We start from the raw sequence: 13975 nt of genomic DNA, 5'->3' as shown, positions 1-13975 counted from the left end.
AGTTGACATGAAATGCTGTATATAATATCGTCTTTACAGAGGGAAAACAAAACAAAAAAGTATATGGTACCTTCCATTTCTTAATTATATGAACCTTTATTTATGTAAAATACAAGATCCCTGACACATGCGATCATTTTACTCAAGAAATCTTTTGTACACAAAGGTAAAAAATTTGAACACATGGATTAATGTATCTACAGTGGCTCAAGAACAGCAAAAAATAGCACATTGGATAGGTTACCAGCAAGAGTCACAATTCAATTCTTAGGAGGCCACAGAATTTAAGGGGGTGCCTAGTCAGAGGATGTGGACCTGCCTTCTAGTAAACATAAAATACCAAAGGGGCTGATTACAACCCAAGCCCTACTTCCACCATACTCACTGGACAGCAGTCTTACCTCACTCATCCTTGGTAACAAACATGAATCAAGCTGAAAAGTAACAGACTTCTCATTGTGGGAGCTACTGTCTGCCTCATGCTCTCACTTTACAACAACATTCTGCAAACCAGTCTACTATGTATTTTTATGTGTAACTTTAAACTTCCCGCATTGCCGAAATGTTATGTGCCTTATAAAACAATCCGCCTAAGGCTAAATGTGCACAAAGCACATGTTGCATATGACAAAGAGAGAATATGCGAGCATTTTTTTAAAGTATTTACAGTGGTCCATCTAAATGGTAAAATTATGGACAATTTATAGAAGACTTTAATTTTCTTTTTCAGATCTCTATGCTTCCTGAGAAATAATGAGCACATACTACTGTTCAAAAAAAGCTAAGTTCATTTCATAAAATAAATTGGAATATGACCACAGAAAAGCAAAAACAAACAAAAACTGCTGACTGGCAAGTGAGAAACTGGAAAGACAATGAAAAAGTTGCATAGAGAAAATAAAAAGAAACATAAAACCTCCATAAGTATATAAGACATCATCAAGAAGCAGACCTCTGTGGTTTTTTCGTCAAGTATCAGGAAAATGGTAAATGAGTTAAGGTTGCAGTGGCCCATTTGTTTGTTTCAACATAAGGAAGAGCTTTCCTATTAATACTAGCACCCTTGTACAACAGTCCTTTCTTACTGTGATGGTAAACTCAGGGGGCTGGGTTTGGAGAAAGGATTCTTATGTTTAAAACAGGATTTCTCAAACTCTGAGGTCACTACCAACATTTGGGGCCAGCTAATTCATTATTGTAGGTGGCTGTCCTCTTCAATGAGGGATATTTAGAAGCATCCCTGGCCTGTAGTAACACCTCCAATCTCACTCATTAGTGTGACAACCAAAAATATCTCCAGACATTGACACTGCCTGGGAGAAAAAAAAAAATCACTCCCATTGAAAACCCCGGGCTTATCAGGAAACCCAGACTAATGATGTTTAAAATAGGTTCAAACTAATTTTTTTTTTCAATTTGCATGATAACGTCAGTAAGTTCAGCTAGTATACACTCGCTGTGTTGCATATTTCACAGGCTGAAAATGCCAATATGCTCTAAGTATTGTCACACATGACTAATGTCATTCACAGTAAGATTAGCATGATACAGCAACCCTCTGAGGAATAAAGTTTGAGGGCAAAATTAACTTCAACATAATAGTTATGTTATATATATATATATAGTTAGGTTCAATAAACCATTAAGTAACTATGATTAGGATACAAGAATTGCCTCGAACAAACGAAGAATGCTTCATCTTCAAGTCATTTTGGGGTGGACAAATTAAAACTTAATAAAAAAATCCATATTGACAATTTTCCATTTTACACACAGATTTTTCCTTTTGTCTCTTTCAAGTTTCCCTACTTATAAGAGAAATATATGCTCATTGTTGAAAAATTGGAAAATAGAAAAGCATAAAGCAGAAAAAAAAACTCAATCCTTTCAGAAATAACCATTTTACAGTCTCACATATTGCTTGCAATCTTTTTAACAGATGGGCCTGTGAGTATATGCCCATATCATTATATAATATTTGAAAACAAGACTCTTAAAAGCTACATATTTCAGGCCAGCCCAGTGGCGTAGTAGTTAAGTTCATGTGCTACGCTTCAGTGGCCCAGGGTTCGCAGGTTCGGATCCCGGAGACTGACTTACAAACCGCTTGTCAAGCCGTGCTGTGGCAGGCGTCCCACATATAAAGTAGAGGAAGATGGGCACAGATGTTAGCCCAGGGCCAATCTTCCTCAGCAAAAAGAGGAGGATTGGCAATGGATGTTAGCTCAGGGCTAATCGTCCTCATGAAAAAAAAAAAAAAAAGGCTTCATCTTTCAATTTTTTTTCTTTTTATTGAAGTATAACATACATACAAAAACATGTATAAGTGACAGTTCAAAATATTAGGAGGTGAACATACTTATGCGACTAGCACCCACATCACGAAATAAATCATTACCAGCATACCAGAAACCTTCATTGTGCCCCCTTCCAGTCACTAACAACCGAAGAATAACCATTATCCTGACTACTAAATATAATAGTTTCCCTGTTTTTAAACGTTATATAAATGGAGTAATAGCGATATACTCTCTTATATCTGGGTTCTTTCACTCAACATTATGTTCATGAGATTCACCACACTGTTCCATGCAGTTTTAATTCCTTCACTGTTATTGCTATATATTATTTCATTCAACAAACAGTCCACAACTTAATTTTTCTTTCTACTCTTTTTTGGCATTTGGATAGCTATACAAAGAATATTTAATTATTTTGAATAGTGCTGCTATGATCATTCTTTTTTTTTTTTTTGAGGAAGATCAGCCCTGAGCTAACATCCATGCTAATCCTCCTCTTTTTTTTTTGCTGAGGAAGACCGGCTCTGAGCTAACATCTATTGCCAATCCTCCTCCCTTCCCCCCCCCGCCAAAGCCCCAGTAGACAGTTGTATGTCATAGTTGCACATCCTTCTAGTTGCTGTATGTGGGACGCGGCCTCAGCATGGCCAGAGAAGCGGTGCGTCGGTGTGCGCCCGGGATCCGAACCCAGGCTGCCAGTAGTGGAGTGCGCACACTTAACCGCTAAGCGACGGGGCCGGCCCCGCTATGATCATTCTTGAATGTGTCTTTTGGTGACCATCTGGATGAATTTCGCTAAAGCACATATTTAGTAATGGAATTACTGGACCATAGGGTATGCAGATTCACATATGGGAAAGATAAATTGATACAACCACTTTAAAAAAACTGTTCATTGGTTTCACGAAGATTTTCAAAAGACAATTAACATTTTAAAGTTAACTGCTATAATACCTATGTAAATGATGAAATATCATCCAGCCATTAAAAGCATTCCTTTTAAACAATATATGGCAAATGAGGCAACTGATCCACTAACGAAGGTCTATTAGTGGTTTCTTACACCTGCATGAACAAGCAATTTTTCTACTGTGATTGTTCAAATTATAGCCCTTTAAAAACCAAAAGTAGAAAATAAAATACTGCACATACTTCTTCTAATTCAATTAGGTAAAAAAAAGTATTTTGAAGCACTTAAATATTCAATAAAATTAGATGTTTATAGCAGGCTCAGGCAAAGTTAAGCTGAAAATGTTAATAATATAATATAAAATAATATAATATATTCAACTACTAACTGAATTCACTACATCAGAGAACGAAAGAATATTATCAAAGCAGAGGACAAGGGAAACCTGAAATTGTACCAACAGAACAGAACTGAAAATCAAAAACTTGTAAGTAATCATTTGAGCCCCAGTAAGAAGTCTATAAATATACAGCCGAGTTCAAACTAGACAAAGAACACCAACCTAATTCTTTATGCACTACAGAAGTCAAGATACAAAAGATCCATCCAGATGGAAGAACAATGCTATTATCAAAATGTTTATATTTTAAGTTCAACTTCACTTATCTTATTTAGCTTCTTTTATACATAGTATGACACAGTTCAGTTCAGAAGCATTTAACTGTAATTTGAAAACAGAGTAATCACCACTATGCTCCCAGAGTCACGAAGAGAATATATTATTATTCCTTTGTTTCTGTTGGAGGAGAATCTAATCAAGAGTGCTGAAAAAACCAAGACTGAGTGATAAAATATGAACCCTGCGAGACAAGTCTTTAAACCTAAAATGAAAACCACAATTACTAAAAAAAAAAAAATAGGTTGATAATGGTACATTAAACACTGTGAATCCACCACACCTACTCAATAAGGATATACAAAATAAACTTTGACTACTGCATAAAAAATTTTTGAATTCCTATTTACCTGTTGTTTCCTAAATTTTCAAGGCAACCTTCAATGAATCTCATTCGAATCTGTCTATCCGTAAACCAACATACTAAGGAACAGAGAAGTTTCTCTGCTTCATTTATTAATCCTTCAGAAAGATTCACCTACAAAAAATGTATATACATAAAGTTACTATTTATCCTGATTGTATTTTGCTGTCATTTTGTAGTCTTTTGGCTCTATTAAATAACTTACTGCATCATCATCTTGGACTATATCCCACAACAAAGTGTTTCCTTTCTTGCAAACGTTATCCAAATTAATGTCTGTCACAGCATTACTGTTGAATTGATGTTTATGAACTGCAGGTCCTGAAGGGGCAAAACATAACACACCAAAGAGGAATGCAGCTGACTAAAATTGCGAAGTGAATTACAGCATTGATAAAGTTAACAAATCCAAAGTAAAGTATAACAATAAATCTTGTCTTACATCACAGAATAAAAACAATACAAGATTAACATAATAGTTGCTTTATGAATGGGAAAGAATAGTATTGTTTATAGTTTGATAAGACTGAAGTGAAATAAGAAAAGAGTTTTCCTTTCATGGTCTCATCGCTATTTTAATAAGTATGATTATTTAATGTTTTTTACGTCAACAGGACTGTATATAAATACTTGAAACCCAAATTAAGCATAAAGACGACAATTTATTTGAAATAATTCTATAGCCAAGGAACATTCCTCTAAATGACCTTCTGTATAGTGTCTTATATCCCTACATTAAAAAATAATTTTTTTTATTAGAGATGATTTACCCAAAACATTCAAGTTCAAAGATTCTATTACAATAACTCAGACTTTCTGAATGCCAGGCTAAATAAATTCTCACTAGTTCTGTCATATTAGGCAAAAATGCTTCTTTATCTTTTTTAACAGCTTTACCATGAAATTTCCAGATTGAATTGTACACATACATTGATTTCATTAAAATGAGAATTGTGCAATCATCACAATACAGTTTTAGAAAACTTGTACCACGCTAAAATATTTCCTCATATCTAATTACAATTAATCCTTGATCCATTCCCCAACCCTAGTCTGTTTTTCCATCCCCATAAATTAGCCTTTTCTAGAAATTTCATGTAACTGGAATCACACAATATACGTATAGTGTTCTGTCTGACTTTGTTCACTCAGCAAAATAGTTTTTGAGGTTCACGCATGTTGAAGTACATATCAGTAGTGTTCCTTTTAATTCGAGAATAATATTCCATTATGTGGAAACATTCCGTTTTGTTTATACATTCACCAGTTAATGGACATTTGGATAGTTTCCAGTTTGGGGCCAATATGAATAATGTTGCCATAAAAATCTGTGTAACAAGTCTTTGTATGGATACATGCTTTCCTTTCTCTTGGGTAAATACTTAGGAGTGGAACTGTTGGGTCATAAGGTAAATGTTATGTTTAACATTTGAAGAAACTGCCAAACTATTTTCCAAAGTGGTTGTGCCATCTTACATTTCCACCAGCAGTATATTAGAGTACCAATACCTATTCTTCCACATCCTCCCCAACACATCGGTATGGTCATTCTTTTTCATTTTAGCCGTTCTAATACATATGAAGTAGAATCTCATTGTGGTTTTTAATTTGCATTTCACCAATGACTAAAAACATTGAGCATCTTTTCATATGCTTATTAGCCATCTGTGTACCTTTGGTGAAATAAATCATTTCCCACTTTTTAATTAAGTTGTCTTACTCCTGAGTTGTGCAAGTTCTTATATATTCTGGATACGACGCCTTTATTAGATATGATTTGCTAATATTTCTCCCAGTCTGTGGCTTGCATTTTTGGGGAGTTTATTTGGGAGGATGGGTTGTTTTTGTATTTATTTTTTAAAACTAATCTCATTAAAATATAATTAATACATAATCAAGGTACAGAACATTTATATCACACCAAAAAGTTCCCTCATGACTATAGATTATAATCAATCTCCACCACCAAACCTTAGGTAATCGCTGAGTAGATTTAAACCCTTATAAATTATTTCTGAATATTCTAGAAATGTATATAAATGATACACAGTATGTATTCTTTCTAGCTTCATTTGCTTAGAATGGTATTTTTTTATATTTATTTGTGGTGTTACGTGTATCAGTTCTTTCCTTTTTACTGATGAGTAGTATTCCACTATGTGAATACACCACAACTTCTTTATCTACTAGTTAATTTCCAGTTGAGGCTCTTATGAATGAAGCAGGTATGAACATTCAAGTACAAATCTTTTTGTGGACATGTTTTCATTTCTCTTGGGTAAACCTAGAATAGGAATTGCTGGGTCATATGGTACATACATGTTTAATTTTATAAGATACTAATAAAACACTTCTCCAAACTGGCTGTACTATTTTATACTAGTCAACAGCAATGTATGTTGTAGTTCTAGCTGCTCTACATTCTTGGCGTCATTTGATATCACTAGTCCTTAATTTTACCAATTCCAATAGGTGTACAGTATCACAGCATGGTTTTATTTTCATTTCCCAGATGACTAGAGATATTGAGCATCTTTTCATGTATTTATTTGACCATTTTTATATCTTTTTATGAATCAAAAAATCTTTTGCTCATTTTTAAACTGAACTGTTTGTCTTACGGTGTTGGAAGACTTTATAGTATTAAATACACAGTAATACAAGGCAGATTTGGAGAGCATAAATACATTTAATAGTTTTGCTCAATTTCTAACTTTATATAGTAAAAAAATATGTACAAAACTGAATAAAAGGAAAGTGAGATAAGGACAGAAGAATGCTAAAAATTTAATAAATACAGTATCAAATTCAATTAACCTCAATCTTAACCTATTCATTTCTCAACAACTACAATAACACAACAATAAAAAAGTCAACGTAACCTTATCTAGATTATGTACAACTAACATTTGAAACTAGTAAATTGTGGCCAAGGTCCACAAGTCGTGTCTCCAAGTCTAACCATGGCCTAAAAGGACCTAATCCATCAGGTTTACTTAGTTTGTAATGTACTAGCATCCCAAAACCCACTTCCTAGGCTAGAAGGTGCTGATGGCACCTAACCAAGCCAAGAGGTTGAATATAGACCTTTAAACTGCCAACTCTAAAATTGTTTTCCCCTTGTAATTTTCCTCCCTTTCCTCCTACTATTCTTTAATCTCCTCTAACCTCCATTCCTCCAAGTCTGGTCATGTCCTATCACTTTTTTTAGATTGAGTTAGTGATTAGAACCATCATTTTGTAAACGTTTTCATCACTCCAATTGCCCTTCAGCAGCCACTTATGTCCCCTCAACCTTCCCTAGCCCCAGACAACCACCAACCTAATTTCTATCTCTACAAATTTGCCTATCCTAGACATTTTACATAAATGTAATAATACATGTGATCCTGTGTAATCTCCTACTTTTAGGTCCTAAGATTTCTGAATATAAAATCGAATAAAGCCATATATTTTCTAAAATACAAAGCTATAATTTATATGTATATATATTATTATATATTTCCTTACCTAACTACTTCCTGATGGAACTGCAGCCTTTATATTTATGACGGAGTAGTCATAATTTCATTCCCTTAGAAAGAAAACTACCATATGAAAGTTATTTGGCAAAAACATTTAAGTATCATAACATTAACTGTCCTTTTAATGTAATACAAATTATTCCTGTTTTAAACAAAGTAAGGTATTTTACTTACTACAAAACCTTACCTTGACTAAGATGTTCATGGTAAATAGATGCTAAATTGGGAAGATGTTGTTGGAGATGAGATGTTAGCTCTGCATGTGAATTAATCTGAACTAGCTCCTCTTCACACCCAGATTCTTCACCATCAAAATCAGCCATATTTTTTTCTGATTTTGCACTGACCTGGGAGCTACTGCAACTGACATCATCTGCACTTAGCATATCATCAACCATATGCCTGTAACACAGAGAAGAGCACAAAGTTAGCAATTACACATACAAACACATTTTGTGAATCACAAAAAATCTCTCTCAAAAACATTTGGCACAAGTTACAACACACTCAAGAACAAAGCTACACTTGTTTCTTAACAATATAAAATACCACGAGCTTTACAAAAACTAAAAATCCCACAATGTTGAAACTATATATTAATTTTACAATATACCCACATACTATCCAGCCCATCAACACACTTCACTAAAACAATTTCAAAGCGAATAATTTTAGGGAAGATCAAGAAACTTACTGTTACATAACTATCTTATAAATTCAAATCACAATGTGAAACCTTAAAATTTGTTTACATTTATTCATACAACTGCAGAATCAAATGAGATAACTACTAGGAAAATACTTCCATTTAAGGCTGCAATCTAGATGTGGTTAAAATTAATACTGGGAAACTTTTAGCTCAATAAATACCTATTAAGCACTCACTTCTAAAAGATACCATATTGGGTACTCTAAGAATGTGAAGACAAAAGGATGAAAAATAATACAAAGAAAAGTTCAGGATTGACTTAGAGAGACTCACAAGTAGTACCATACACAGAGAACACGGAAAGTGCTAACATAAAAATTAAATCATTAGGTCTTATGGGGTAGGGGGCTAATGTGGGTGTGAAGACTAAAAGAGATTTGCAATATGCCAAACTGGAATGCATTTTACCTTAGTTTTATAAACTAACTGCTCTGTCTTCAGTATGAGCTGTCTTGGAGAGAACTTTGAATGTGCACACCTATAATGTCAGACTGTAAACCAGTGGTTCTCAGAGATAATTTTGGCCCCCTGGGGGACATCTGGCAATGTCTAGAGATGTTTTTGGCTATCACAACTTGGGAGATGCTGCTGGCATCTAGGCATAGAGGCTAGGGATGCTGTCAAACATCCTACAATGCACAGGGCAGCATTCATATTGCTGCAAATTCAAAACACAGAATTCCCTGGCCCAAAATGTCAGTATTGCCAAGGCTGATAAGCATAACCCTTAAACTCATATGGGTTAGTGATAAGAATAAAATGAAAAGGGAAATAAAGTAGCAATATGTATGGATACGCAGTTCTCCCAAACAACCATACTAAATTCTGACAGGCCTGACAAATTGTCAAGTCTAAGAAAGCTCATCCTGATAAACCACATATTCATATTTCATCAACTCAAATATTACTACTAGTAACGACAGTAATAATAGCAGCTAACACGTACTGAGCTCTTATTATGTGCCAATCACATTAGCCCATGAAATGCTCACAATAAACCCGTGAGATAGGTACTATTATTCCTATTTCATAGATGTGAAAATAATGGAAAGAAAAATTAAGTACTTTGCCCAATATTGTAACATTAATAAGTGACAGAATCACTTACTGTTGAATACCATAGGTATACTTCAGAGATAATCAAAAAGCTTTATGATGAGGCTCTATCCTTATTAATACCCTAAAATTAGGATGTGCATAAAATTTCCCTTTCCATGATCACATTTTAATGGAAGTTTCTACAGGCAATCTTATATCTGCTTTTAGGCAATTATTACAAAGAACTGAAGATCTAGATCTCTGCTGTCCACTGTGTTAGCCACTAGCCATATGCGGCCACTGTACATGTAAAAAGGGGCTAGTTTAAACTGAGATGCACTGTAAGTATAAAATATACAAAGAATATTGAAGACTACGAAAAAAATCTTAATTTTTATATTGATTACATGTGGAGATATTTTAGATATTAGTGCTTTAAATAAAATTTGTAATTAAAATTAACCTCACCTGTTTCATTTTGCTTTTTAAACGTGCCCAATAGAAAATTAAAAATTACATATTGGAGGCATGCATGTACAGTTTACATTATATTCCTACTGGACAACACTGATCTAGAATATATTGCAATTGAATAAATATAGGCTGTAAGTACTCCCTAAAGGAAATAAATATAAGCTGTCTATTTTTAAGCAGACTTACCCATCATGGTGGTGATGGTGGTGGTGGTGGTGGTGGTGGTGATGCTGTGGACCAATAAACTGCCGACAATTAAATAATTCATTCCCTATAGTCTCCCCAAGAAAGTCCCCAGTGCGTGTAATACAAGATTCCTGAGATGCTTGTGCTATATGAGCAGCATTCATTTCCCCTGAAATATCATGTTCTGGGTCTTCAGAGTGTGAACAGGCATCTAGCATTCGTATTCGATTATCTACCGACGGCATTGACTCAGTGTTAAAAACCAGGTCCTTTGCTGTTCCATTGCTCGTCCCACTTCTTTCTGATGGTCCTTGGGAATCCCCTAGGCAAATGCCTGCTTGACTTTCTAACTTTCTGTTCCGAAGATCTGTCCCACAACTGCTTTTAGGAGGATTATGACCATGATCGTCATCTTCATCTTCTTCTTTAAGAGCTTCAATATCTGCGATGTCTTCTGACTGTACCTCACTGCCAGGGCTCCCAGCTGACTGGCTTGCATGGCTAGAATTCACCTCATTGCTAGATCCATCGCTATGCCCACTACTGCTACCAGGACCACTGCTTCCGTCCTCACCACTGTTGGCAGTTTCGTCAGAACTTCCCTGCATGGATTCCTGTATTTAGAAACAAATAGATTTAAATAAATATTTAAACTAGTAAGAAAAAAAAACAACTTACATTAACATGCTGTACTTTTTAAAAGGCTGCCACAGTCTTGACATATTCCCTTGAACAACACAAAATGGAATTAAAAACTCAAAGAAAAGTGAAGGCCCTCAATAATACTATTTAAAAGAGAAGAGAGGCCTAAACATAGATCATGTTTATATTCCCAGTTCAAAGGGTAAACGTGGCAGGAACCCCAAAATCCAAATATTGCTGTAAAGTGGGGGAAAAACTGTTTTCATACCTCTGTGTCTGAAAGTCGCTGTTGCACATGTTTGGTTCTATTAATAAGTTGCTCATCCATTTCAATGTCACTGCCTCCACTTTGATGGGTATCACTGTTATCACTGCTTTGAGGACTAGCTGCAGGTGACCCTATATTAAACAGATTTTTTGGTTTTACTTCTAATTTGTATTAACATGGATTTATCAGAATGACATAATCCTTTGATTCTTTCATTTACCAAAGCTTTATGCTAAGTAGCCAAAAATATAATCTGGAAATATGTTAAAATTTGCCAATTATTTCTAAATGTACATGATTTCAATTAAAAGTCAAGATACTAATGGTTTAAACAAAAAGGAAGATAGATAACTAGTTAAGGGTCTACATTTCCTGCTTTACAACTCTGATACAAATATATAAAATCAATTGACTCTAGATGATCATCAAAACAAAACTACAAGTCATCTTGCCATGTGTTTCTAAGACTCAACTTACAAGGTGATGGAGCTGCTCTTCTGAGCTCTTCTTCCTCTGAAGGAAAAGGAAAAAACAGAAAGGAAATATTCTAAGTGACTGATCTTCTTTGGGACAGCATACCAGTTGTTCTTATTACATAATCACCAAAAAACAGGTATGGAAACCTGCCATAATATAAGTTCCCAACACCTGCAGTAGTAGTTGTAGGTGCCTAAACAGAAGAGCCTAAGAAAAGAGTAGTATATGATGTCAGGAGACAAAAATCGAGGGTAAAGTTGATAAAGTATTAGAGAACCCTGGAAAGCCATACATGTAAAAGTGTACATAAAACACCTGAAATGATAGAAACCTTTGAAGTAGAAAACACAGAAAGAGAACTGTATTATTATGTTCTGTTCTCAAAATTATTTCTAAAATAAAACATGTTGTTTGTTTGTTTTCTAACCAAAAGCTCCAAAGCTTTTATGAAATAGTTTTTTTTTTTAAAGGGAAGAACACTGAGAGAAAATCCAATAACTACTGAAACTTTATTACTGTTCTTTACTTGAAGAGTAAACCCAAAACATGAGCTAATCCCAATTTATTAACCCTTTCACAAACACTATAGCTCCCATCTCAAACTTACTTTGGAATTAAGAATGAACTAAAACTACTTAGCAGAAATTACTTCGAATTTGAGTTATAAACTTTGGACAACTTACTTCAAAAAATACATTACACTTTACGAACCTTTCTTATTTCCAATGGGAAGATTAGTATTTAATAAAGATGCAAAAGAACTCTGTTTCGATAGCTGAGCCTTAGCTGCTAGTGCATTATTCCATAATGCTTTAATTAACATCGATGCCAAGTACAATGTCTTAAAAAAAAAAGAGAGAGAGAGATTGAAACTAGAGGGTTTAGGCAACATGGTAACAAATTTAATATCCTTTTGCCTAACTGAAATTCCAACAGTAATATAATACAAGTTAAATGATCTGAATCACAAATAAATTTTCACATTACAAAAAAAACTACCATTATGTTTCGCATGAATTACCTGTTCAGTATGAACACTTGGTTCAAGAGCTGAGACCAGATTAAGGAGATGTCTAAGTGGTACTGGATCCAAATTCTTGATGAGTGAAGGAAATAAGTCATGTATATACCGACTACAATGTTTCAACTAGAAAATAAAGGTAGAGACAAGAGTGAAAAATAATTATACTATATAATAAATAACCTGATACCAAAAAAGTTATTTAGTTTTAAAAGCCAAGAATGTGGGCGGTACATTTTAGTGTACTTTTAATACTTTTTAGTGTGTTGGTAAAACACTAATTACCAAATATCACAAATGTCAGTACAAAAAATTGTGAAAATAAAATTCAATTTAAGTAGAACTTTATCTTATCCAAACAAGCCACAAGCTTAATTTTCTAACCATAAGAGAGAAGCCCACAATAAATACATTTTCTGGAATGCGAATGTAAAGAGGATTCCAATTAAATTTATGTACATATCATTAATATTAAAAAAGTTAAATAGTAAATTAAAATGTAGGCAATTACAAATAAAATAATAAATTACAATTAGAAGGGAAAATCAAATTATCTTAAGTGTATTATATTTCCCATATTAAATGGTTATAAAGTATTTACATCACCTGTTCCTTTTACTAGAGTACACGATAGAAATTCACTTATAACAAAAGTCTACATAATAATAAACCATGAAATAGAAAGTCTCCTTTCTTATACTAAATTACGTAAATATGAAGGGCAGCACAATATTTGCAAAGATATCACTACTAAATATGACAGACATAAAATAAATGTCTTTTATAGACAAAAAGCTGCTAACTGCTAAATTAAGATACAGAAACAAATATAATTAGGCCAGTAATTGCCAATTTGAGGGCTCTGAAGGTAAAAAACTGAGGTATCCTATTTATCTTCAATACATAAAAAGTCTACTAAAAATGCAAATTTCTCTATTCTGAAACACTTATTTTTATATTTTTCAGGTGTAAATCATATGATCTCTCTTCTATTGCATCCCCTTAGCAGGGTAAATATGCACAACCTAATTTTGAAACAGAAGGTGAAATAAAAGTAATAAAATGACATTGGAGGAATTCCTTTACGTCAAGGCAACATCTTATAAACTATACTACGTACTTCAACACTACTATTTAATTTAACAATCCTAATTATCCATTAAAAAAATAATGTAGGGAGGTGACATCAGCATCATGGCAGAGTGAGTTCTTCCCTTTGTCTCTCTTCTCCAAGTTACAACTAAACGGACATTCATTAACCAACAAAGGATTCCCTACATAGCACAAAAGGATGCCTAAGAGATCTACGCAGCCACACATCTGAAGGTGGGTGGACTGGAGCCTCGGTAGGCAGTGGAACTAGGTGAGCGGACCCCTCCAACTCCG

General features: G+C 34.1%; 1 protein-coding gene across 2 annotated transcripts in view; it reads right to left on the bottom strand.

Annotated features, from left to right (window-relative positions):
* USP34 (ubiquitin specific peptidase 34) overlaps window positions 1-13975 on the bottom strand; it is a 243433-nt gene that overhangs the window by 123093 nt on the left and 106365 nt on the right. For both annotated transcript variants that reach the window (XM_087436699.1, XM_087436700.1), the window contains 8 exons: window positions 12590-12715; window positions 12280-12409; window positions 11569-11604; window positions 11092-11222; window positions 10182-10795; window positions 7962-8176; window positions 4456-4571; window positions 4237-4364 (listed from right to left, as the gene is read on the bottom strand). In XM_087436699.1, coding sequence (XP_087292825.1) covers window positions 4237-4364; window positions 4456-4571; window positions 7962-8176; window positions 10182-10795; window positions 11092-11222; window positions 11569-11604; window positions 12280-12409; window positions 12590-12715 — 1496 coding nt within the window. The remainder of the gene's footprint in view (window positions 1-4236; window positions 4365-4455; window positions 4572-7961; window positions 8177-10181; window positions 10796-11091; window positions 11223-11568; window positions 11605-12279; window positions 12410-12589; window positions 12716-13975) is intronic.

This window comes from Ceratotherium simum, chromosome 11 (assembly GCF_057802395.1).
Source record: "Ceratotherium simum simum isolate JZ-2026a chromosome 11, ASM5780239v1, whole genome shotgun sequence".
Classification (NCBI taxonomy): Eukaryota; Metazoa; Chordata; class Mammalia; order Perissodactyla; family Rhinocerotidae; genus Ceratotherium; species Ceratotherium simum.
The sequence above is the reverse complement of the archived record's forward strand: the minus strand, read 5'-3'. Positions and strand labels throughout refer to the sequence as shown.